The 26,616-nt window shown below is 49.3% G+C and overlaps 1 protein-coding gene across 2 annotated transcripts in view; it reads left to right on the top strand.

Annotated features, from left to right (window-relative positions):
- Window positions 1–26,395, top strand: part of OTUD7A (OTU deubiquitinase 7A) — a 400,216-nt gene extending 373,821 nt beyond the window's left edge. For both annotated transcript variants that reach the window (XM_054532489.2, XM_054532488.2), the window contains 5 exons: window positions 3,623–3,750; window positions 5,619–5,768; window positions 19,871–19,985; window positions 20,159–20,243; window positions 22,709–26,395. In XM_054532489.2, coding sequence (XP_054388464.1) covers window positions 3,623–3,750; window positions 5,619–5,768; window positions 19,871–19,985; window positions 20,159–20,243; window positions 22,709–24,154 — 1,924 coding nt within the window. In that variant the 3' untranslated portion in view covers window positions 24,155–26,395. The remainder of the gene's footprint in view (window positions 1–3,622; window positions 3,751–5,618; window positions 5,769–19,870; window positions 19,986–20,158; window positions 20,244–22,708) is intronic.
- Window positions 26,396–26,616: the final 221 nt, after the last annotated feature.

Raw genomic sequence — 26,616 nt, 5'->3', positions numbered from 1 at the left:
AGCCTAACAACCTTATAATAAATGGAACGACGTCCTTTAAATTACTCAAGAGCAAAGTTAAACTTCCACACAAAAAAAAACTTATACAAATCTAAAACCCTTCATCTATTTCATTAAAAAACTTACCCAACCTTATCAATATAACCCTGTCCTTCTATCACCACCTCCACCTTAACTAACTCTAAACCTGCCCTTAATCACTTCTATAATATAGAAATTTGACATAAATTTTTAAAAACCCTAAATATTTTAAAAATACACATTATTCCCCCATCTTTCCCTTCTTCAGTAGCCTAAGTTCTAAATCCCACACCAGTTACTCCTACATCTAATAAAAGTAGAATGTCTATTATAAGCATAAAAAATCGAAGACAGACCTTAGCCATCAAAACAATATATCAAAATACAAATGCCTAGCTAAAATAAATATTCCATTCACACTTTAAAAACAATTATTACACTATTACACTTGTACACATGGTACTCCAGAGGCCCAAATTATCCCCTTTCCACTTAAATGGTCGCCTCATCAACCAAATATAAACTATATAGTAGCTCTTTTTCAAAATCCCACTGCTTAAAATAATCCATCATGCCAAGCTCTCTCTGCTATTTCCTAAAATTCAACACCCCTGCGGGTCAGCCCCCGAGGGCAATGCAGCTTGCACCTTTTCTAAATGCCAAATTTACTTTGTGCCTCTCATGGCAAGAAAAAAATTTAATATTCCTTAAAAGCATTAAAAAAATGCAAGAAGCTCAAGCTTTTCCAAAAGCTTGCCCATCAATCCATGCTTAGCCATCCCCAAGCAAATATATGGTAGTAGTGTAAAGGACCTTTACTAAACGCTGTGCCAAATAATTGAAACAGTACTAATCCAATTAGCTGTCATTCACTCTAGCATTTCATCAATCTAAAAAAATAAAAACAAAACACAGCAGGCCAAAAAAAATTCCTTCTAAGTCCTTTAATCCTCAAGTTTACATAAATGCTATTAAAATCCTGTAAAAAAAAATTCCAAATAGATTTAAAACACAAAATCAAATAGCTGCAAAATTTAAGTCCACGTTATTCTGGTAAGTATGAATAAAAAAAAGTAAACTAAACTATATCTGCTACAATCAGCAACAATTCATAAATTACACTGAAAACGCCATCAAAAAAATAGCTAAGCAATTAGGATCTACAACACAAATTGCCTAAAAAAAAGCTTTAAATATAATACCAGCAAAAAAAAGTCATAATTAAAACTCAATATTGTACCTTTATTCCTAATACTGCCCCTAACAAAACTATAACAAAAGCACTACAAAAATTAACGGCACTATCCAATAAACTTGCCAAAAATTCTAAAATAAATAACCCTTTTTCTAAAATAATAAAACAGTAATTCGATAAGTAAAAAAAAAAAAAATGTGGCCAGGCATGGTGGCTCACGTCTGTAATCCCAGCACTCTGGGAGGCCGAGGCAGGTGGATCACAAGGTCAGGAGATCAAGACCATCCTGGCTAACACGTCTCTACTAAAAATACAAAAAATTAGCCGGGCGTGGTGGCGGGCGCCTGTAGTCCCAGCTACCAGGGAGGCTGATGCAGGAGAATGGCGTGAACCCGGGAGGTGGAGCTTGCAGTGAGCCGAGATCGCGCCACTGCACTCCAGCCTGGGCGACAGAGCGAGACACCATCTCAAAAAAAAAAAAAAAAATTAACTTCAATTCTCACCTTGTTCACTCTTATTAATATACTTATAAGATATTATATTATCCCCTGCCTTCAAAATTTTATACAAAAACTTATCTCTACCACTCTTACAAAGTTAACTCCTCTCCTCCACCCTATTCAAAAATTACTTCTCTTAAAGCTATTAAAACAGACAAATTAAAAAAATTATAAGAGGGAGAATTGTAAAAAGTAAAATAGAGGTTTGTCTTCAAAGCCTTTCCTCCCCATCTAATTAAAAATAAATAGTAACTTCTCTTAGAAACAAAATTTATTCAAAGACCTGTGCTAAGATTCTTAAATATCTGCTAGCCATATTAAAAAAATCAGTATACTTTATATTCTTAGCTCCCACAATTTAGCCTAAATATTTGCCCTAGCATACTTATACTAGTCCAAGAAAGCAGTAAGTCATACCCTGTTCCTCTTCCTTATTTAAAAGTATTTTTACCTTTCTCAACATTCCTTCCTTTATTCTCCTCTGCCTTTGCCTCTTTTAAAAAATTCTAAGTTACTAACCAATCAAAACAAATACAAAATGTAAAATCCCATTCCACCCAATAAAATCTGGACACAGCAATAAGGTGGATGTGTCAGGTTATAAATAACCTTATCTCCTTTATTCAATATACTCTCATAACAAAACTGTGAGCAAGTGTACCCTTTCTACAAAAAATATAAAAATAGCCTTACTAAAAAAATTAAATTTATATTCAAGTGCTGTTTCTTTACACCACCAGAAAACAAACATTTCAAACAGGTTGCAGTGAGCTGAGATAACGCCACTGCACTCCAGGCTGGGTAACAAAGCGAGACTCTGTCTCAAAAAAAAACAAGGTAAATTGAATCATAAGAAAAAGAAAAAAATGGGTAGTATGTAACCAAAATTCCCCAGGTGATGCTAATGCATTCCCTAGGATTCACAACCTGCATTCTGGAAGTCCCAGGTGGCTGGGAACTGTGCCCATGAACCCATGAAGCTCTTTCCCCAGGCCATGCCAGGGGCCACATTTGCCGGCCCTGGCCCCACCTGCTGCCGTCCTCACAGACTCCCTCAGCTAATTCTGAGCATTTCTCGGACACTCAGGAATAAGTCTGAGAGCCACCTCTGGGGAGTCTTGGCTGGCGCCGTCATCTCAGCTGGCAGGCACTGCAGGTGCAGCCGAGGCTCCATAACGCTGTGAGCTCTGGCTGTCCTCTCAACGTGCACCTCCCTTTTGGGTGGCCCTGTACCTTCTGCCCGAACGTCTTAGGGTTTGAGTGGAAGCATTCTTGAGCCTGCGGTTTCCCTGATCCTCAGACATGAGCCTGGGCGTGGTCAGGGAGGGTCTGGGCCACCTGGGCTGCACATTGACATCGCATCCCCTCCAGCTCTGGATTGAAATCCAGACAGCCTTCTCACTGTTCTCCTCCACTGGGGTGAGTGTCTTCTAGAAGGCTCCTCAGATCTTGGTGGTAATGACCCCACCAGCCCATCAGATGTGCTCAGGGAACCCCTGGGTCCCTGAGAGAAATAAACAGGAGAGGAACCCCTCGATCCCTCCGGCCCCCACTGCTTCCTTGTGAAACACCCCCAGAGAGCCAACAGCCCTGCTACCACAGGCTCTGGTGGGCTGCCTCTGCCTGCAGAGAGACTCGCCTTCACAGCAGCCAGCACCCTTCACCTGCGGGCTCTTTCCAACTCGTCTTCTGAGACCACTCCCACGGTGGGGTAGGGGAGCTGGGACCTGTGCGTTTGCCATCGGCAGATGGCATGAGAAGTGGCCCAGGATGGCGCAGCTGCCGGGGTCCATGAAGATAATATCCAGAGTGGGGAGGGCTCAGCCCCTGCATGAAGCGGTCCCCACTTTCTCCATCCTCCACCCTGTTTTAGTCAGTGACCAGCTGGCTCTGTTTTGTTTCACAGTGTGGACAACTCTGAGGACCCCGTGTACGAGAGCCTGGAAGAGTTCCACGTTTTTGTCCTAGCCCATATATTAAGAAGGCCCATCGTTGTTGTGGCAGATACAATGTTAAGAGACTCAGGTGGAGAAGGTAAGTTCCTCAAAGAGATGTGTTGTATTCATGACACAGAAAGCATAGCATCCCAGCTAGAAAGCAGATAGCACAGAACAAGATCGAGCTCCCAGAGGTCACAGAGCATCACTCTGTGCAAAGATCTACTCGACGTGTTTCTTTCTCCTCCTTGATAGCAGCAGGGATTGCTCTTGACCAGCTGCCCCACCTATCAACGGCAGGTGGCCAGGAGAAATCTGGTCGTGTGAGGACCAGGACTAAGCCCAGAGGGGCTTCTGTCTCCTGTCATGTGCCTAGGGCACAGCAGACAGCCCACACCCCTCCAACAGCCCTGGGCCGTGTCCTGGAGGCACTCAGTCACTCAGGTGAGTTCCCGCCCCTCCGCAGACTACATGTGTGTTAAAGACTAAAAAGAAAGGAAGACAGAATGCATAGAGTCATTTGGCAAAGGCTATGGTAGAATCAGAACTGGCAGAGAAAGAGGCAAGGGCAGTTTATGGCCTGCCCACCCAAAGCCACACTCTGTGCACAGCCCCTTCTTGAATGTTCCTCCATTCAGCCCTTGCCACAACCTCCTAGGGTGGACACCACCCTCCCCACTTTACAGAGATGAAACTGAAGCCCAGAGAGGCTAGGCAATGTCCCCAGTGGGGATCAGCCCAGGGCAGGGAGTGCTCCAAAGCCTGTCCTCCCTCCAGCGTGCAGCTGCCCAGAGCATCCCTCCAGCCCAGTTTGAATTTACACCTGTACCTTAACAAAAGTCACAGGCTTCCAGGGAGCTCTACAAATCAGGATGTGGCTCTTCATGCTAAATCACAGCTGCCATAAAAAATCTGATGTGGCCATGATGGTTATGTAGCCAGGGAACTGGTAGGACACAGGTCCTGCCTGGCCCACCCCTTCCCTGTGTGGCTCAGGGACGTGGGTCTGCTGAGGTCTGCAGCTCTCCATGCAACACCAGGACTTGCATCAGGGCCCTGCTGTGTAAGCCCAGGACTGAGCTCCCAGCACCATCAGATCTCTGAGTTGCGGGGTGGAGGAAGGTCCACGCTTCCTACCATTCTACTCACAGCCCTCTTGCAGGTACCCCCACCCTGTCACCTCTCAGTGGGTCTCTCCTGTGAGCACAATGATCAATTTTAACAAAGTGAGGATGGCGGAGGAACTCTTAAGAGTTCATCAAAGACGTCCCTGAAATTACCGTCCCTGAATTCTGCTCAAGGAGTGCAGCAATACACTGACTCTAGGGCCAAAAGTCAAGACGTTTCATGACCTCAATGCAGATGCTGCTTTAGGACAGATATTTCCAGAAGTTATTCTATTTTGCTGAGGGTGTTAGGCTTTTCTGCCCTCTTTTTTACAAGTAAGAAAATGAGTGAGATTGTGTCCCTGTCACTGAAGGACTTGATCCCTCTGATTCTCAGTTCCCATCTGACTTACATCTTGGTCCTGGAGCTCTCTGGCTGGTTCCTTCAGATTCAATAGAAGAGGTTCTCAAAATATAGAACAAATATACACCCTCAAGAAGCACAGATACTGTGTTTTATACAAATGCTTTACCAAACACTAGGAAAGGAAGAAGTACATCCAGAAAAAGGTGGGCTTCCAGGCTGCAACTGCTCTGATCAATCTCGGGTGACAGTGTCATCCCAGCCCTGGGGCTCCTGTACACCTGTGCAGGTCTCAGGGCAGCAGGAGTCCTGGGGCAGACAGATGACTCTGGAAACCCTCAGCCCCATCCCTCAGCACCACCTCCATCCACCTCTCCTGTCCCTCCGCTTCTCCACGGAGTCCCCCGGGATAGTGAGGGACAGGGACACAAGGGGCCTCCCCTCCCAGCTCGAGCTGCCTGCTCCTCACACCCCCACCCTGGTTTGTGTCCACAGCGTTCGCACCCATCCCATTCGGAGGGATCTACCTGCCCTTGGAGGTCCCTCCCAACAGATGCCACTGCTCGCCTCTGGTTCTGGCCTATGATCAAGCGCATTTCTCTGCCCTCGTGTCCATGGAACAGAGAGACCAGCAAAGAGAACAAGGTATGCTTGTCTCCCAAGAGAGTGTGCGCAGGAGCCTAGGGTGGGGGCAGAGCCATCAGAAGGGACCCTATTGCACAGGGAGGTGGATTGTGGAGACCTCCCCTTAGAAGCACACCTGTGCACACTCAGCAATGACAGTTTTTGCATAAAGCTACCTGATACATGTGTGAACGTTTTCACTGAAAATAACAATGTTAAAGACAACATTCTCTTTAAAATACTAAACAAAGGCAACCTACCCTTAAATAGTTTTTACTGTTTTCCCTTTCACATGTATACATATTTTATAGGAATGTAATTAGTCTTAGATATAAATTAAAGGGAAAAAAACTTCAAGAGCAAGTATTAATGAACTATGGCCCACCACCCATTTTTATAAATAAAGTTTTATTGGAACAGAGCCACATTCATTCACGGATGCATCATCTGTGGCTGTTTTTGCACTACAGTGGTAGAGAGAGGAGCAGCCACAGACACCCAGGCCTGCAGCGCCTAAAATATTTACTTACTAACTAGCTCTTTATGGGAAGAGTTTGCTCACCCCTGCTCCAGGGTAAGCTTTTAACTCAAAAGGTCAACATTTCCTTTCAAAGCATTGCAGCTGAGTTTCCTCTAAGCAGCCATTTCAGTGCTGCTGATGTTGGGCCGGCCCACAGGCTGTGCACTGCACAATTCCAGGGCACCAGTCAATGTCTTTACTGGGGAAATAGGGGGATTTTGTTTCAAACAATTGCTGTTTTCTCGTGTTAGCTACTGATGGATGTGTGACCAGCTGAGTGGAGAGGAAACCCCTTCCTGTTGTCACTCTTGTTTGTAGTATAGGCAGAGACTCACTCCCCCAGGAGACGGACGGACAGGCAAGACCAACTATTTCAGAGTTCCTGCCATTAAGTATGGTCCCAGGGAACGGGAAGTGCCCTGTCCAGGCCCAACAGGGGGCAGGAAGCTCAGGGGTGTCTGCTTCTGACCTTTTCCACTGAGTCTGCAGCTCAGGAAGTAAATACAGCAACAAGATTGCACGCCTAGGACTCCCAAATGCTACTCCTTCCTGTAGACAGCTGGCAAGGAAAGGACGCAGACAAATGAACAGAACCCAGCCTCCCCCAGCCCTCCGCCAGAGGCGGCACCAGCGTGTCACTTCCTGGCCTGGCAGTTGAGTCAGGAATGAGGCTGGGGCTGTGGAGCAGAAGCTGAAGGTGAGAAATGCACAGGGCATTCAAGACCCCTTCCCAAGAGCAGATGCAGAGCTCCCAGGAGCTGACATGCGTGGTGCAGCCGCAGAACCCAAGTCACAGGAAGAGAGAGGACTAGAGGCTGCAGCCTGCCGTGACGAGAATGTCACATCATGGTTCTTTATTATTTGCAGATGTGGCACTGGCCACAGAAGGAAAGATTTAATCAGTAAGGCCTGGGAGGTGCTCCAGTCTTTCCATTGTCTCCCCGCTTTCAGTCCGGAATGCCTGTACCTCCTTCCCGGGGGTTTAGCTCTTCGCAGGGCTGACCCCCGCCTCTTGGGAGACCAGAAGGGCCTTTTCAGGACCTGGGATCGGCCAGGGGCTGGGCCCTCTGTCCAGTCCCCAGGGAGATTCTGTGTTCAGAAGAAGATGATGGTCCCAAGGCCAGCATCTCCCAGTGCCGAGCATGGGGTTCAGATACCCAACCCCCTCCTCGCGAAAAGCACCGAGTACTCTTCCAGGCCTTCCAGATACTGCTGCTTGGTGTTTTCAAGGCACGTATGAAAGCATCCTCCCTTCAAAGGATGCCCATGGAGGGCGCTATGGCTTGGGACCTTTCAGGAGAGCCTTGCAGAGTTGTGGGTGGTTTCACTTCTGATGACCTGGTTTCTGAAAACTGGGATCTGGTCCCAATGCACCTCTCAGAGCCACTGTGGTGTGGGTCTTTGGCTCCCTCACAGTCAAAGCAGCCCATTGGGGTCCTCCTGGGGTGGTGCAGGTCCCTGCCTCCAAGACCATCATGTGGCCAGGCTGCACATTCACCCATAAGGTCCCCACGACCCACTGCAGGGCAGGTGCCATGGCCACGCTCTTTGTCACATGCACCCGTGTACCCCCTTAGACCTTCACCTCTGCAGCCCTCCCTCTGTGCCTCAAAGGACACTGCGGGGACGGGACAGAGTCCCAGCTGTGCTCTCAGGTCACACGACATCTCAGCAGACAGGGACGTGGAAATCACAGTGAGGCTGCAGCTTCCAGGATGAGCTGCAGACTCAGGCCTGCTGGAGTGAGCTCCCAGACCGCAAAGTCGCAGGACCTGGTGGGAGGCAGGAGATGGGAGACTCCAGAACATCGAGCCCCAGGATGCCACCGGCCCCCACTGTGAAGCACAGGTGTCACCCTCTGCCATGGTGCCCTGCCCACCCTATAAACAGCACCCTGTGACAGAGGCTAATAGATACAGTAATCACAGGCCCCAGGAAGAGCAGACACCGCATCCTTGTGCCTGAGGAACAATGCTTTGAGAGCCTGGAAATGAGATAAAAAATGTATTTCAGGCTGAGACAAGGCTCCCTTCTTCCCACTACCCCCTTCCTCCTCCTCTTTTTACATGCCCCATCATGTCTCATCCACATGTGTCCAGCTCCTGGAGGCTTAAAAATCCATGAGGCATTCTTTAAACCTCTCATTGAGTGCCTCTCCCTCTAAGGGAAGCCCCCTCTTATAGGTGCTACTGCCATGGCCCGGCTACTGCTGATGCCGCCACTGACCGTCTTCAAGTTCAGGAATCCTCCCGTTTCCCAGGCTAGGCGTGCACATGGGGAGAGGGAAGGGCTTGAGGTGGAAGGTCAGGAGCTGGTGGGACTGGTCAGCTATGGGCAACCTCAGTGGCCCAGGCTTTGCAAATCTACCTCAGGACTTTTTAGATAAAATGTATGCATTCTTTCTTGGTAGCTTCCACACATGATGGTCACCTGCTTTCTCCCAGGGAGGACATTAGTCATTTGCTCCCTGAAAACCTGAGCCTTGGGCCTTCAGCTTTTTGCAGGAAGCAGCCTCCTTGCAGCCACATCTTAAAATGGCCTCCAGGGGAGCTCTGTGAAACCCAGATCTGGGCATTCTCTCAGCACCCAGCTCAGGTCAGTTCATACAAGCCACTGAGCAAATGTGTACATTATGAAAAATCAAATCAATTAACAGGAGAAGCAGAGGTGCCACATAGTTCCTGGAAACATAGAACCTAGGAAAGAACTTTGGAAATCATCCAGTGCAACAATCCCAACTCCCCCTCCTTTTATAGCAAACATTGTCCAGTGTACTCTTCATTATCCTGAAATGAAATTCATGGATAATGTTACCTGTGTTGGAATAAAGTCCATTAAGTACCCCCACATCAGGAGAAATCAAAGGAAACCAATGTAATAAAATAATCTGCATTTCTGTAAATGCTCTCACACAGCCATACCGCAAAACTCAAGCAATCAGATCCTGGCACCCATATGTGGGGTGCCCAGTTACACAGACAGGGGACACAGGTGTGCTGAGCATACCCTCAAATAGCCCAGGAGGCTCTACAGTCCAAAATGACAACTAACTCTTGGTAAAGTCCCAAACAAGCCAAGCACAGCCTTGCCCGTCTGCACAGCTCCTCTTCCCTTTGGGTGGATATAGAGCCGTGCAGAGCATACCCATGTGTACATGTTAGTTCTCGGCCTGGCCAGCAGGTTGCACTAGGAAGGGCTGGGTGCATACTGGTGCTGCCTAGGTCTGCACCCCACCTTCATGCTCATATATTTGCAGGTGCTTCCTGTGCTCAAGGGCTGTTCTAGGTCCTTTCCAGGAATACCTATTTAACCCTTCCCATTTCCTATTCCCCACTTTACAGAGGGGAAAATTGAGAAAGGAGGAACCATCCCCAGGGAATGGTTGCAGCCAGTGAAGGGTTGGGAGGGTGGATGGCGAGGCTTCCACAAAGACTTGGCCCAAAAGAGTGGCATTCAGAGGGCATGCATTTCTAAGAGAAGAGGCTCAGGAAGTGGTACCCCAAGTCAAAGCCTGCTTGGGATAAGATAGCATCTCAGACCTGGCGACTCAGGAACCTTCAGGGTCGAAGAGGGTAGGGAGGGGGTGCTTTTGTTTCACAGAAGGTATCAATGCCATCTGTGGCTATTCTTTTCTTAAAAATTAGTATTTATTGGCCAGGCACAGTGGCTTACACCTGTAATCTCAGCACTTTGGGAGGCCGAGGTGGGTGGGTTGCCTGAGCTCAGGAGTTCAAGACCAGTCTGGGCAACATGGTGAAACCCCATCTCTACCAAAATATAAAAAATTATCTGGGCATGGCAGCATGCACCTGTAATCTCAGCTACTCAGGAGGCTGCGACAGGAGAATCTCTTGAACCCGGGAGGTGGAGGTTGCAGTGAGCCAAGCTTGCGCCACTGCACTCCAACCTGGGTGACAGAGTGAGACTTCATCTCAAAAAAAAAATTAATATATAAGTCAATTATTTAAATAGTTTTTCCCTCATATATACAAACAGCCTGTGAGCCTCTGAGGCATATCCAGGGGCCACACAGAGGTCAGGGCACCCTCAGTGTGTCCTCAGTGCCTTCCCCCAAGGGTACCACTTAAGGAACCTAGAGAGCAGCACACAGGAGCCCTGAGGGAATCCACTGGTTACAGATGGAGGGGGAGATGCTGATGTGAACAGAGAGCTCTGAAACGGCTGCAGACTGCAAGGATCGAGGCTTACAGATGATCACACCAAGGTTGGCCATCCCTTTATTGGGAACAGAGACTCAACACATTCAAAATGTGATACTTGAAAAAAAAAAAAAGTTTTTGCAAAGAGCAGCTTACCAATTTGTCTCTTGCCGCTTAGAAACAACACAGCAAGTTTATAAGTGCCTGCTAGGGATCTTGGGTGCCAAACAGAGTACTTCTACCCACCGGGCCATGGAAGCAGCCTTCCATCTGTATTTGATGCATGGCTCGTGGTTAAATCAAATGCTCACCTATGCTCTACTGTTCCCCAAGCCACATGGAATGTAACATTCCAGTTTTCAATAGGTTTGACAACGAACCATGCTTTTTCTTGCAGGATTAATTTATAATAAACAGATCCAATCTCTTTTTAAATAGAAATGTATCTTTACATGTTACAAATATCATTACATATTCTGCTCAACTTGATTTTATAATTGTGTTAAAGAATCATTTATCAGCCGGGCGCGGTGGCTCACACCTGTAATCCCAGCACTTTGGGAGGCTGAGGTGGGCGGATCACAAGGTCAGGAGATCAAGACCATCCTGGCTAACATGGTGAGACCCCATCTCTACTAAAAAATACAAAAAATTAGCCAGGCGTGGTGGCAGGTGCCTGTAGTCCCAGCTATGCAGGAGGCTGAGGCAGAATGGCATGAACCAGGGAGGCAGAGCTTGCAGTGAGCCAAGATCGTGCCACTGCACTCCAGCCTGGGTGACAGAGCAAGACTCCATCTCAAAAAAAAAGAATCATTTATCAAATACCAATCAAATTGGTCTATTTGTGTACCTATCTGAATAAAATAATGGAGGAAGTATGTAATGCCTATTATGAGACATTACAGTAAGAATCAGCTTAGTTCATGCTGGCAAGAAAGTTTTTTTTTTTCAAACTTTTTTGTTGTTGTTGTTGTTGTTGAGATGGGGTCTCATTCTGTCACCGAGGCTGGAGTACAGTGCCATGATCTCAGCTCACTGCAACCTCCACCTCCCAGGCTCAACAAATCCTCACATCTCAGCCTCCTGAGTAGGTGGGACTACAGGTGCATGCCACCAGCCCAGCTAACTTTTTGTATCTTTGGTACAGACGGTGTTTCTCTATGTTGCCCGGGCTGGTCTCAAACTCCTGAGCTCAAGTGATCTGTCCACCTCAGCCTCCCAAAGTGCTGGGATTACAGGCGTGAGCCACTACGACCGGCCTGCAAGAAGGTTTTAGAAACCAGAAGTGCCCCCAAACTGAATTACCTTTGTAATTAGTCTCCCTTCTCTTGGCTACTTTCTAAGTTGACCAGTTGCCACTGAAAGATAGGGTCTACCCTTGTAGTGTGTGGCCAGTCTCACTGGGCCGTATTTCTTTGCCACTCCTCTCAGGAGCCCCACAGCACAGAACCCTGAAGAACCTTTGTCTGCAAAGGCCCCTGGCTAAGGGGTGAGAGGCCGAGGAGCTGGGGTTGGGGGCATCCAGACTTTTAGCTGAGACCTCTGTTTCTCAAGTCTGTCATCTTTGATATTGTTGACCTACGGATCACAAAGCACCATGAGGTGGCCAGGAGCTGTGGAAGGGACTTCATGGCTGTGGAGCTCTGTCCTCAGCTTATAGAGTGGGCACATGCCCAGAGAGCTGAGTCATGCTGATTAAAAGCACGAGGTGTGTTTATCCACAATACATCTGCTGATGGGTTCATGCCCTACCCCAATGACCATCAGCTCAGGGGCCCAAAGCACTGTTCCAAAGGGATGCCAGCCACAGTTAACTCCGTGGAAAGAACTGGCTGAGGGTTTTTCAGTCATGCCTGAAGGCCTGGAGAGAAGAGAAAGCAGGAGTGCACCCAGATGCCAGCCTCCCCCCAGGAGCCCTGCCTGTCCCCTCCTGAGCTACAAAGTAGGCACAGACACCTGGATCCCCCACCAGACCTCCCCAAGACATCCATGCCCACAGGAAGCACATACCAGCCACCATCGCCCCTGATTCCCAAATGAGGGCCCCAGCCATCTCTGTGTGATGTGCAGGTTCCTCCATCTGGTCACTCCAGGCTCCTGAGGACTCCACGCTCCCATGCATGGTACTGGAGTGAGAACATGTGCTCAAACAAAACCCCTTCTGAGAGGGGCTGGGAGGCAGCAACACCAGCCACCTGTCCTACCTGCAGGACAGGAGCAGCCAGAACTCACTGCCCTGGATGTGGGGAGCGAGTTTTTGGTGGGCCAGGGTGACATCCTGGTTCTGCTCTCTGAGGAGACCCCAGTTGTCATTGTCCCACAGGGCCACATCTGATGTGTGTACAGAGTGCACCCTCTGGGGCTGAGAGCTTCACCACCCACTTTTGGCATAAGCTCAGGAGCCCAGAAATTGTCTTAGATGCTGAATGCTCTCTCAGCCTGAGAGTTTTTTCAGCAGTACAGTTTCCTTAATTCTGATCAGCACTTTTTCCAGTTTTGTCTTAGTCAATTCAGGCTGCTGCCACAGAATACCATAGACTGGGTGGCTTATAAACAATAGAAATTTATTTCTGATAGTTCTGGAAGCTGGGAATACAAGATCCAGGAGCCAGCAGATTTGGTGTCTGGTAAGGATGTCCTCCTCCTGGTCTACACACAGCTGCTGTTTACTGTGTCCTCACATGGCCAAGAGAGAGAAAGAAGAGCGCTCTCGTGCCTGTTGTTATAAAGGCACTAATCCCATTCTCAAGGACTCCGCCCTCATGCCTTAATCACCTCCCAAAGACCACACTTCTGATACTCTTACATGGAGACTAAGCTTTAACAGTGAATTTTGGAGGAACACAAATATTCAGTCAATAGCAAGCTTAGTCTATAGACCAATGACCAATCCAAATATCTTATCTACATATAAACTTTAGGCCAGAGAATGTATGTCTGCCACCATTGGCCCTGATGCCCCAGCCTAGGGGCCCGATCCTCAGGGGCTGGCCTTGGCCTCACATACAGGCCATCATTACTTCCCTCTTCCCTCTTTGCTTTGAGTTTAATTTGCTACCCCTTTTCTAGTTTCTTAAGGCTGAAATTTTGATTACTAATTTGAGGCTTGTTTTCTCATCTAATATAAGCATTTTAATGCTATACGTTTTCCCATAAGTACTGCTGTAACTACACCATACAAATTTTGATGTGCTATATTTACATTTTCATTCTGTTCAAACTATTTGTTAATTTCCCATGAGACTTCCTCTGACTTATGGATTATTTAGAAACAGGTTGTTTGAGTTTCAAGTTTTGGGGGATTGTTCAAATATTCATTACTGGTTTATAGTTTCAGTTATGACATGACACAAACATCATGATTTCTGTTCTTTTTAATGCACTCAGACTGGCTAAGAATATGTTCTGTGTTGGTGAATATTCCATATGTATTTGAAAATAATATATACTCTGCTCTTGTTGGGTTCTAGAAATGTCAATTACCTCAAATTCTCTGAGAGTGCAGCTCAGTTCTTCTATATCCTTACTGGTTTCTGCCTACTTGCTCTGTCAATTACTGAGCAAAAAGTAGCAAAGTCTGCAGCTGTAATACATTTGTTTATTTCTCTCATTTTTGTTAGTATTTGCTTCATGTACTTTGAAGCTATGTTGTTAGGAGCATGCATACACATAGGATAATTATGTCTTCTTGGAAAATTGACCCCTTTATCATTATGTAATGTTCCTCTTTTTCTTTGGTAACAGTCCATGTTCTGGAGCCTACTTTGACATAAATGTGGCTACTCTAGCTCTCTTTCCATTAGTGAATATCTTTTAACTTCCATATGTCTTTATATTTAAAATGGGATTCTTTTTCTTTTTTTTTTTTTCTACAACCTCAACCTCTCAGGTTCAAGCAATTCTCCTGCCTCAGCCTCCCAAGTAGCTAGGATTACAGGCACACACTATCATGCCCAGCTAATTTTTGTATTTTTAGTAGAGACAAGGTTTCATCATGTTGGCCAGGCTGGTCTCGAACTCCTGACCTCAAGTGATCCACCCATCTCAGCCTCCCAGAGTGCTGGGCATGAGCCACAGTGCCTGGCCCTTACAATGAGATTCTTGTAGACAGCATATATGTGGATTTTGCTTTTTCATCCAGTCTGACAATTTTATCTTTTAAAAGATATGTTTTGACCATTTTCATTTAATAGTATTAATGATATGTTTGGATTAAAATCCACCATCTTGCTACCTGTTTTCTATGTACTGTATGGGTTCTTTGTTCCTTTTGTTTCTCTTTTGCTATCTTATCTTGGGTTAATTGAGCTTTTTAATGGTTCCATTTTACTTCCACTATGGACCTGTTATACCCCTATTTTTAATTGTTAGTGGTTTCCCTAGGATTTACAATAAACATCTTTAATTAATGAGATTTGGTTTTTTTTTTTTTTGAGACAGAGTCTTACTCTGTCACTCAGGCTGGAGTGCAGTGGCATGATCTTGCAGCCTCTCACTGCAGCCTCCACCTCCTGGGTTCAAGCGATTCTCCTGCCTCTGCCTCCAGAGTAGCTGGATTACAGGCACACAGCACCATGCCCAGCTAATTTTTGTATTTTTAGTAGAGATGGGGTTTCACCATGTTGGCCAGGCTGATCTCGAACTCCTGACCTCAAGTGATCCAACCACCTTGGCCTCCCAAAGTGTTGGAATTACAGGTGTGAGCCACCACACCTGGCCTAATTAATGAGATTCTATTTTAAGTAATATTATTCAACTTCACATTTGTATAAGGATATTACAACAGTGTATTACCAATCCCTCCCTCCCATTCTTTGTTATTATCAGACATTTTATTTTTACATCTGTTATAAATTCATAATGCACTACTGCCCTTTGCTTTAGACAGTTATCTGTTAGAGCAATTAAAAAGAAGAAAAAAATGAATTTTTCACATCCATTTATTCCATTTCCATCACTCTTAATTGTGTAAATACAAGTTTCTACTGGTACCATATTTCTTGTACTTTAACATCTCCTGTAGTTCAGGTCTGCAGGCAATGAATTTGCTCACTTTTGTTTGAAAAACTCTTTATGTCTTCTTCATGTTTCAGAGATATTTTGGCTGGGTACAGAATTCTAGATTAACAGTTTTTTTTTTCTTTCAGCACTTTAAAAATGTCACTCCATTATCTTCTGGCTTACCTGTTTTACCATGAAAAGTCTGCTGTAATTTTTATCTTTGTTTCTCTCTGTATAGTGTATCCTCTTTTTTCTCAGGCTGCCGTCAAGACTTTCTTTTTGTCTTTGGGTTTCAGAAGTGTTAAGATGCTATTATAGGAATATTTGTGGTGTTGTTATTTTTCCTACTTGATGTTCTCTTAGTTTCTTAGATCTGTGTTATGGTTGTCATTAATTTTGAAAAATTCTTAGCCATTATTTCTTTAAAATTTTATTTTGCATTGTTCTTTCTCTCTTGTGAGATTTCATTTACACAGAACTTAAGGTGCTGATATTGTCACACAGCTCTTAGATGCTGTGTTCAGTTTCCCACCTCCTTTTTTTCTGTTTCAGTTTGTGTAATTTCTAGTAACCTATCTTGAGGTTTACAGATTCTTTGCTCAGCTATATCAAGTCAACTGACCAGCCCCTCAAAATCATTCTTCACCTCTATTATTGTGTTTTTCATTTCTAGCATTTTCATTTCTTTCTCATAGATTTGTTCTGTATGCTGAAATTAACCATCAAATCTTGCATGGTATCCGGCTTTTCTATTAGTCCTTAACTTATTAATCAGTTATTTTTAATTCCTTGTCTGATAGTTTCAACACCTGTGTCATATCTGAATCTTGTTCTATCAACTGCTTTGTCTTTTATCAATGTGTTGGTTTTTTTTTTTTTATCTTTTCTTTCGCCTCATAGGTTTTTTGTTGTTGTTGCTGAAAGCCAGGCATCTTGAGTAGGACAGTAAAGACTGCAGTAAATCACTTTTATTCCTGGAAAGAAGCATGCCTTTCCTTTTGCTAGGTTTTTAGAGTCTGGGTTTGGACCAGTCTAGTTATGATAGCCCAGGAAGGTCAACCCCATCCCCAGATCCAGGGATACAGTGCCTGCCTAAGACAGATGCTTAATCAGAGTAACAGATCATGACCCTTGGTGCACCCAGTGTTTGTTGCCCTACACTCTGCAGTTTAAGCTTTTGTTCCTTGGTAGAGGTAGGATGGAAATATCTATGGAGACACTCTCTTAGAATTCCTGCCAATCTTTTTTGGGAGAACCAGGTAGGTCCTATGGAGAGGAGCCTGCAAGTGCATGTGAATTTCCTTTATATCTTCAGCCCCCAGGGTTCCATATTATTTCACTAGCTGATACTGTTCTTTTACCAATTTAACCATTTTAGCTGAATGATTCTTACTGGGGTCCAGCTGAATTAGCCCTTCTTAAGCTCATGTCTGTCTCTCCTTGGAGGCACCTGTCTTTCCTTAGATATTGGATAAGTCGGCTTCCCTGTGCCTTCAGCTGTCTGGTGGGTTAAAGATAAGTTGTGAATTTGCAGTTTGACTGGCATGTTTTCATGGTGGAACAATGCTCTTCCAGCTTTTCACATTGGAGACAAAAACCAGAAATCTTGATTTTTTTAGAAAATAAGTACTCAGAATATATTCAGGCTAGCATGAGATGATGCCTATATGTTTCCAGGCTAAAAGACATACAAGAGGCCTTTCAAAAACAAAAACAAAAACAAAACACCTTTCCGGCCTTTCTAGGCTCATTTTGAAAAGCAGTTGCTGTTCTAGACATTTACCACCAGAGGGCAAGCCGCTGCATGGCTGCTCCTCACTGGTAAAGCCAGGTTTCCATTAGGGAAATGTCAGGGTGTACAGTTGAGAAGCAGAGGCATTCCGAGCAGCCGCTGCTCACGAGGAGGACCTGTTTTTGTGGCCTCCTGGCCGGAACTGTCCCTGGGCTTTGCAGCCCCAGCCCTCACCACAGGCCGCAGTTGACCCTCTGCAGAGAAGCCTTCCTTTTAGCCCCTCGGTGTCTTCAGTTGTGAGCAGACATGTCCCTAGAACACTCTCAGTACCTGGCCCTTCACCCCAGCCAGATCTAGGCCGCAAGGCTGCCGGACCCTTATAGGTGGACAGGCACTAGCCCCTTCAGGGGTATTCCCACTGTGCACTGGAGCCCTGGGCAGCCCAGGGAGTCCATTCCAGCCCTGCTGTTGAGGGGAGGAGTCCCCAGGAACCCCATGATAGGGAAGTGAGGGTGACTGTCTGGGGTGCCATCTTAGCTTAGGTGGTTTATCTGAAACAAACAAACCAAAATCACAGTGGCTTAACACAGTGGAAGTCTAAAAGGAGTGTTCTCAATTGTCAGGCAGCTCTTCAGTGGAGATCTGCTGTCTTCTGCAGGCACCATGGAAGGGGAGTGGGGAGAGGCACCCCCATGCCTGAGCACATCACCCAGCACTTCCCACGTTGCTTCTGCCCACAGACCATGGATGCCGCTAGGTGCCTGTTCCCCCTAAATCCTGGGGGCGGGGTGGCTAAGACATGGAGTGGTGGCCGGGCTGATGCTCTCCAATGGCAATTCTATCCTGGGAAGCGGGTGGACAGCCAGACCCAAAATGTCCAAGTTGCACCCACAGGAACTGCTTCTAACAGATCATTCTTGTTCTAGAACAATATTTCCTGAATTTGCTTGATTTTAAAAGCCACAGGAGATGCTTATTTAAAGTGTCGCTTTTTGAGGCCCTTTCCTGGATACTTTGGTTTGGCCCATCCATTCATGGGGGCTTGGAACTCCCAGGAGCTGCACTGCTCTATTCTGGGAAACATTATGGATGGGGAGAGCCTGTGCCACCCCCTGCCCCATGAGTAAGAAGCGAAGCTAACCCCTTCTCTGTTTGTGTAGTGACTCATAGAACTATGGGACAGGCTGCTGGGCACCACCCAAGGGAGACCTGTCCCTGAGCCAGCCCTGCAGCCCTCCCTGGGTGTGTCTGCCCTGCAGCTCAGACCTGGGAAGGGTGGCCACGTCAAGGCAGAACCCAGCAGGCTGCACCAAGCCAGGCCAAGCCACCCCTGACCTCTCAAATCAGAGCACTGCACTTTCCAATCCCAAGGCAGATTAATGAAAAGCCCGGAGCTGGTCATTGGTCAGCAAAGCTGCATTTCCCTTATTGGCAGCTTGGGGAAGCTGGAGAAGAGGTGCGGGGGTGGAGAGGGGAATTACTTGTGCCCACTTTTCCTCTTAAGCAACACTGGAGGGCAGCATTGAGTCAGTTTTTCCAATTTCTTAGCAAATCAACTATTGGTGTTGTCTTCGATTTGATCTATTTCCTTGCCTTTTTGTTCTTGCCATGGCACCCTTGCCATGAACCATGGGCACCAGCAAAGAGGCAAAGCAGCTGGTCCAAGGTGGCTGTGCTTCTCTGCTGTGTATGACTCCCAGGAGTGGGGCCTGCAGGGGAGCTAAGTGGAGCCCATGGAGGAGGCTGCTGCTTGCTCCGAGGAAAGACTGGGGGAGACCATCTCCCACTTCCTCCTGCCCTTGTCCCTGACAATGCCCTTGGGAGGAGTCAACCGTGTCACTAGGTACTCCTCTCATCAGGTCCCCCAGCAGCTCAGAAGCTCCTAGAAGATCCCAAACCTGTAGATACCCCCTCCACCCTAGCCCTTCTGGAGTGAGCCAGGATTTCCCACGGGTGGTGAGTTTCACCACAGAAGTTTTGTGATGAGTCAATCCCTCCAAGAAATGACCAGCCAGTGGCTCATCACTGCAATCTCCACCTACATGTGACCTCCTCAAAAGGACCCCCTGACCCCACCCGAGAAAGGCTTCACCATCACTACCTTCTGCCTGGTGTTTACCCTTCCAGGGCTCATCACCACCTGACATTATGAGGTGTTTGTTAACCTGCTTATCTGTCCCCAGCACAGGTGAGCTTCCCACGGGCAGGGGCGGGTAGGTCCACGGGTCCCAGACACTGATACAGACTTGTGACACAAAATTACAAACCAGTAGAGGACAGCAACACCCTTGCTCACCTGACTTGCACATTCGGCCCTTCTCTGGGCTGAGACAGGAGAGCTGGGCCCTAGGCCCACCTGCAAGGTAGCCTCCCAAAGTGTGCCTAACCTGCCTAGATCCTTCCTAGAAATAGCAGAAGCAGCAATAGCTTTTTTCCCATTCTGATGCCCAGTGGAGTATCTGCCATTGGACAGACCCAAAGAGACCCAGGGTCCAGGTGACGCTTCCAACTGCTCTCCACTGTCCGCAATAAATATGAAATTTTAAAAACTAGCAATAGTGGTTTTGGTCTTCATGCTCCTGCTGGCACAGATCTGTGTAGATGTCCACTCAGTGCATTTGTCACCCGGACACCTGGCTTGGGAATTTCCTTGCCATCCTTCCTGGGGACTGCCAGGGCTCCAAGCACGGCTCTGTCTCTTCTGTTCCAGCCGTGATCCCCCTGACGGATTCTGAGCACAAGCTGCTGCCTCTGCACTTTGCAGTGGACCCTGGCAAGGACTGGGAGTGGGGGAAAGACGACAACGATAACGCCCGGCTGGCCCAGTAAGACCCTACTCTGTCCCTTCCCCCAGCGCCCACAGGGAGGGCTACAGCTGGGGCATCCTGGGGAGGGGCTGTACCACCCCTGCTTCTCCTGGGACAGCTGGCATGCAGGTGGACTGGGTGCTACAAGGGCCAGCTCAGACCATTTCAATAGGATATTCTTCTCCTGCCAGCCTTATCCTGTCGCTAGAAGCCAAGCTGAACCTTCTGCACAGCTACATGAACGTGACGTGGATCCGGATCCCCTCCGAGACACGGGTGAGCCTGGCTGTGCTGGGACCAGACCTGGCAGCAGGGTCCAGGCTGCTCAGCTCCAGTCTGACCAGGGTGCATCCTCCCAAATGCTCCCACACTCTTGCCTGCCCCTGCCCGGCCGCCCACCCCAGCCATACCCACAGCCCAGTAGCTCCCCCACCTCCTTTGACCTAGCCATCCCAGCTGCATGCAGCTGGGGCCACCCTGGCTATGGTTTGAAGTGGCTCTGGCTGGACCCAGTGGGTGTGTACATGTAGGCATGTGTGCATGCAAGCATGCACTCTTGTAAAGGGATTTTTGTCCCCCTATTTTCTGCAGAAGGAATAAACACGCCCACTCAGAAAACAAGCCACAGGCAAGTCACAACACAAAACTATCTGCTAAGATCAGAACACAATGTGCTGCCGTAGAGTGGAATTAATTATAAACTGTGTGGGTCCTCAAAAAAAGCCAGGGAACTGAGAGCGCGATTCCTCGGCGCCCCCTTCCTCCCCTCCCAGAGGCAGTACACTGGTGGGTGGAGCTGGCAGGAAGGTGAGGAGAGGGGCCTACACCCCATGAGGCTGCCTGCCTCCAGAGGGTCAGGGCTGCCCCCGCTTGCAAACGCTGAGGGATTCATTTTAAGCATCTGACTGATAGATGTTTTTTGAAATCTCAGTAGTGAACTGCCAGGGAAAAGGATTTGTAAAATACAGCCTGCAAGTAATTGGTCCTCTCCAGACATTTACTTAGTCTTAAAGTGGGGCTCACAAGGAATTAGTAAAGGAGTGGCATGAGTCAAGGAGTCAGGCGGTGGCCAGCACTGCTCAGTGCTCTCAGACTCCAGCCTCTGCCTGTACGTCATCTCCCAGGGCTCCATGAGGCGGAGACTGATACCCCATTTTACTGATGGCATAAGTGACAGTCGGTGGCAGTTTGAGTCCTGCCTCTCAAAGGCCTGGAGCACTCCCGTAGTGCTGTGGCTGTTCTTCAGCACCCACATGGGGAGTGAGGGCAGCGGCTCGGGATGTAGAATCAGGAGGCTCTCGGGCTGAGCATAGCTCTGCTGCAATTGCCAGGCCTCGGTGCCTTCATGTGAGATGCAGGGCTCTCAGCAGACAACTGTGGGAAGGGTTCTTCCAGCCGGGGACTCCTGAGCCCGCTCTTAGTGCACTCCTGCTAGCACCAGGCGCACCTCCCTTCCTGGCCCAGCCCGAGTGTCCACACTTTAGTGTCTCACACATCATCTGAGACACTTCACACCTTCCTATCCCAGGTGGGAAGGGGAAAGGAATTTCAGAGTGGGAGGTGGTGAGGGTCAGTTCTGCCTTTTGCTTCAGGGTGACCTGGTCACAGGAGAGTCACCGACTCTTGGACTTGCTTGAAGGGTTTGGGGGGGGACAAAAATTAAGTGGGGGAGCAATGGGCCTTCTCCCAGGCTCATCCCCTGGAGGCCAGGGAAGCCTGTTCAGGTATGAGCACCAGTTCCTGCAGCACCCAGCGGCCAGCATGATAGGCCCTGCCTCTCGTCCAATGACACTCGGTCAGAATTCTCTCCTCACCCAGGGAGGTCCCTACAGAGAAGTAGCAGGTGCTGCCTGCCTCTCTGCTCTCCCACCTCTTTTCTTAGGTTCCCCCCACCCCAGATATGGTCGTGCCCCCCTCAGACTGGTTGACCTCATCAGTGAGTCTCATCCAAGGCGTGCTCCCCAGCGTCACCCCAACCCACCCCACCCAGGGGGCCTTTTCTGGGAATGGGAACATCTTTTTTGCTGAGCGCAGGCCTATTTCAGAATCCTCCTCAATTTAGCATTCCACCTTGCCAAACTGAGTTGAGAAAGGAACTCCTGAAGCGATTTGGCATCCCTAAATCAAGGGGGTGTTTGATCCAAGATCCGATGAATGAGGTTGAGTGCAAGGTTTCTGTCCCATGCCTGGCGTGAGGTGAGACATCTTTTCAGGGGAGACACTTTTGTGCAGGCCCAGTGTCCTCCGCACCTGAAGGCCTCCATCCTTACAGAGGCCAGCCTGGGACCTGTGTCTGGTCAAGCAGGCGGCCTCGCCAGTGGGGGAAGGCCAGAGTCTGAACCTGACCATTCTAGATTGTGACAAGGCTCTGGGGACCAAGACCAAGTGGGGTATCTGCACCCTGCTGCAATCCCCCACTCAGGGTTCCAGGGTACCAAGTACCTGAGGTCCCCCAGAGAGAAAGAATGAGTACACCCCAGCTTCCCTGGCCAGAAGACACACAGATAAGAGGTCCCTACATCCTTTTACTACTGCAGCGGATCAGAGCCCACTCCTATCCGCTCCTTTCTTTCAGCACCGCCCATCTGGGTGTCATAGTCACCAGAGCGACAGTGGGGACTGGGACAGTGAAGGTCGAGGGCCCTAGCCTCGGCAACACAGGGGCAAGGTGTGTCTTCCTCGCCGGCGCGTGGACAGCTCTTCTCTAACCACCTTCGCTCCGGCCCTCCCTCTCCACACAGGCGCCCCTGGCACAGCCGGAGTCTCCCACGGCCTCGGCAGGGGAGGACGTGCAGTCCCTAGCCGACTCGCTGGACTCGGACCGCGATTCGGTGTGCAGCAATTCTAACAGCAATAACGGCAAGAACAGCAAGGACAAGGAGAAGGAGAAGCAGCGCAAGGAGAAGGACAAGACGCGCGCCGACTCTGTGGCCAACAAGCTGGGCAGCTTCAGCAAGACGCTGGGCATCAAGCTGAAGAAAAACATGGGTGGCCTCGGCGGCCTGGTGCACGGCAAGATGGGCCGCGCCAACTCCGCCAACGGCAAGAACGGGGACTCGGCCGAGCGGGGCAAGGAGAAGAAGGCCAAGTCGCGCAAGGGCAGCAAGGAGGAGTCGGGTGCGTCGGCCAGCACGTCGCCGTCGGAGAAGACCACGCCGTCGCCCACGGACAAGGCAGCGGGCGCGTCGCCGGCGGAGAAGGGCGGTGGGCCGCGGGGCGACGCCTGGAAGTACAGCACGGACGTGAAGCTGAGCCTCAACATCCTGCGCGCCGCCATGCAGGGGGAGCGCAAGTTCATCTTCGCCGGCCTGCTGCTCACCAGCCACCGGCACCAGTTCCACGAGGAGATGATCGGCTACTACCTGACAAGCGCGCAGGAGCGCTTCAGCGCCGAGCAAGAGCAGCGGCGCCGCGACGCCGCCACCGCGGCCGCCGCCGCCGCCGCCGCCGCCGCCGCGGCCGCAGCCGCCTCCACGGCCAAGCGGCCGCCGCGCAGACCGGAGACGGAGGGCGCGCCGGTCCCGGAGCGCGCCTCTCCGGGCCCGCCCACGCAGCTGGTGCTCAAGCTCAAGGAGCGGCCGAGCCCCGGGCCTGCAGCAGGGCGTGCGGCGCGGGCGGCGGCGGGCGGCACGGCCTCCCCGGGGGGAGGCGCGCGGCGTGGGGGCGCCAGCGGACCAGTCCCTGGCCGCAGCCCCCCGGCACCAGCGCGCCAGAGCGTCATCCACGTGCAGGCGTCGGGCGCGCGGGACGAGGCGTGCGCGCCGGCCGTGGGGGCGCTGCGGCCGTGCGCCACGTACCCGCAGCAGAACCGCTCGCTGTCGTCGCAGAGCTACAGCCCGGCGCGCGCCGCCGCCCTGCGCACGGTCAACACGGTCGAGTCGCTGGCGCGCGCGGTGCCCAGGGCCCTACCGGGCTCGGCGGGGGCGGCGGGGGCGGCCGAGCACAAGTCGCAGACCTACACCAACGGCTTCGGCGCCGCGCGCGACGGCCTGGAGTTCGCCGACGCCGACGCGCCTACCGCGCGCTCGAACGGTGAGTGCGGCCGTGGCGGCCCGGGGCCGGTGCAGCGGCGCTGCCAGCGCGAGAACTGTGCGTTCTACGGGCGCGCCGAGACCGAGCACTACTGCTCCTACTGCTACCGCGAGGAGCTGAGGCGGCGGCGCGAGGCGCGCGGGGCCCGGCCCTGAGCGGCGCGGCGCGGGCGGCGAGGTTCTACCTTCGAGGATTTCTTTTCCATTGTGTCGGTGTCTTTTTTACATGCCCTGGTCCACCGGAAGGCCGGCGCCTCCTCTGTCAGTGCCGTGTACGTGTTTGGTCAAACGTTCCTAATGGTGCCTGAACCTACACTGACGCCACTCAGGTAGTAGACGGATAGGAAACAAGTCATACTGTTGGAAGTGGGTGTGCTAGCCTAGCATCTGCCTCGTACCTGTGGAAACTCAATAGCCATTGCAAGAGTATTTTTGTTCCTTAATAAGAGAAATAAAGAAATTCGCAGCCCTTTGTTTTTAGAAGGGAGTGTTTTACATGCTTTTTTTGCTTTTTTTTTTTTTTTTTTTTCTCGTAACCTAGCGATGACCTCTTCCAGGTAGCGGTCCTCTATGCGCGGTTGGTAGTACCCAGGGCTTAGAGCGAGCGCGCACCCGGAGCTGCGGTGGAGGCTCTTCTGCGGGCTCTACCTGCCTCCCGTCCCGGGGTCTGGGAGAAGGCCGGTACCTGGCTGCCAGCTGACGCCCTGGTGGTCACTGTGGCCCTTTAGAAACACACAGCTCCATTTCATAAGCAAAACCTCCTCCCCCCAGCCCCGGCTCAAGCACCATTCACACTGCCATCCAAGCCGCGGGCGGCCGTGGAAAGGGCACTGGACCACCCGTCTCGCGGGCGCGGTGAGGTGCAGCGATGGCTCCCAGTGCCGGGCAGCTCAGGTGACAGGAGCTTTCCAAAGACACCTAGGGTCCAAAAAGCAGGGTTCCCATCTCACAATTTGGATTTGCTCATAGAGGAGCAGATAGGACAGCCTGCTCACATTTCTCCTTTGAAGGCACTTCCACGGTGGACTGTCGCTGGCGGGCCCCTGGGCGGTGACCATCGGTGCCCCAGGAGACAGCGAGGAATTGACCGTTTGGTCACTGTGTAAGCCCCCACTAGGCTGCTGCTCTTTCCAAAGGGAAGGGGCTGGGGGAACCAGAAAGGAAGCCCACCCCCACACCTGCATCTGTCTGGGTTCAGCCAGGTAAAGGGACTCACTGTGATCGTGGCCCCTCCACGGGGCAGGACGACCCTGCCTCCGTCTCGTGACACAATGAGGGAGCAGCCCGATCCCTGAGCGGTCTCTTTTTTGGTGCCTCCTACATTTCTTGAGGAAAAAAAATGTGTCCTTAGCTACCCTGTTTTGAGCAGCAATATGCAGCCTCTTCCTTCCAAGATTACCTCCGGAGAACACCGTTCTTGGCCAAGGACACTGAGGAGCTAAATCTGCCTCACTAAGGAACGAGCTTGTTTCCAAGAAATGACGATAAGATGGGTAAAATCCTCACTAACAAAAGAATACTATAAAACCTGTGAGAGCCTTAGAATAGCTTCTAATAATCCTAGAACAGGAGAAAGCGCCTGGCTTTGCTGTGAGTGTATCCTCAGAAAAAGCAGGAGGTCGACCATCTCTTCACTGGAGCCAGCTTCTCCTCTAGAAACGATGCTTTTTTTCCCTAACTAAAGAGCAGCAAAAACAAAAAAAAGGGGGGGGGGAGGGGATTTTTTTTTACTTGTTTGAGAAATTATAATAAAATAATTGAGTATCTCCTGTGAGTAATGCCTTTTTGTTTTTAATTATTCCACAGCAGGTGGAGTTTTCAGTAATTTGTTCAAGTTTTGCGTAAGTGGTTCCTTAAATCAAAAATTATTTATTAAATAGGATCTTTAAGAAGTTTTTTGAAAGTTTTACTTTTCCTGCTGAACAATATTTTCAATGTGTGGTAATTACTGTACTAACATCTATGTCCCTAATATTACTGGGGTTTCTTTTATTACTCAGAAAACAAAAGTGGTTTTTTAAAAATCTCATGGAGCGGGTCTGTGGCAGCTTTCTGGACTGATTCTTCGTGTCACGCTGAGCAGCTGCTTAGGCATCCAAAGCTGTGGGGTCACAGAAAGTGTTGCTTCAGGTGTGGATGCCGGCCACTCCTCATGCTTCTCACTCTTAAAAGATTGAGACACCCAACCTTAAAAATGCTTCAATAATCCATTCAGAAACGAAGCTCATATGCACAGGATGTCAAGGGAGCATAAAGTCAATTCTTGCTTGTTTTTTTCATTTCTTAATGTAAAAACAGCCAACCAGAAATTTCTAAAACTGGCTATGCAAATTCAGATCTTTTCTTTCTCACGCTATCTGCCAGGTTTGTTTAATTAAAAAAAAAAAAAAAGAGAGAGAATAAAAACAGTCCATTGTAATAGAGGAAAACCTTCCAAACCAGGCAGACTATGTAATTCTCAAAACACCAGGACCTATTCTACCCTTGCATTTCTAAGTTATCTCCACCCATCACCATCTGATGACAGATGTGCCCTAAATAAGAGCCTGAGGTAAAGCCACTGGCTGCATCCTGCGCCCCAGCTTCTCAGTGTGGTAATGAGGCGCCAGACGCCTGTA

Source organism: Pongo abelii, chromosome 16, assembly GCF_028885655.2.
Source record: "Pongo abelii isolate AG06213 chromosome 16, NHGRI_mPonAbe1-v2.0_pri, whole genome shotgun sequence".
NCBI classification, from domain to species: domain Eukaryota; kingdom Metazoa; phylum Chordata; class Mammalia; order Primates; family Hominidae; genus Pongo; species Pongo abelii.
The sequence above is the reverse complement of the archived record's forward strand: the minus strand, read 5'-3'. Positions and strand labels throughout refer to the sequence as shown.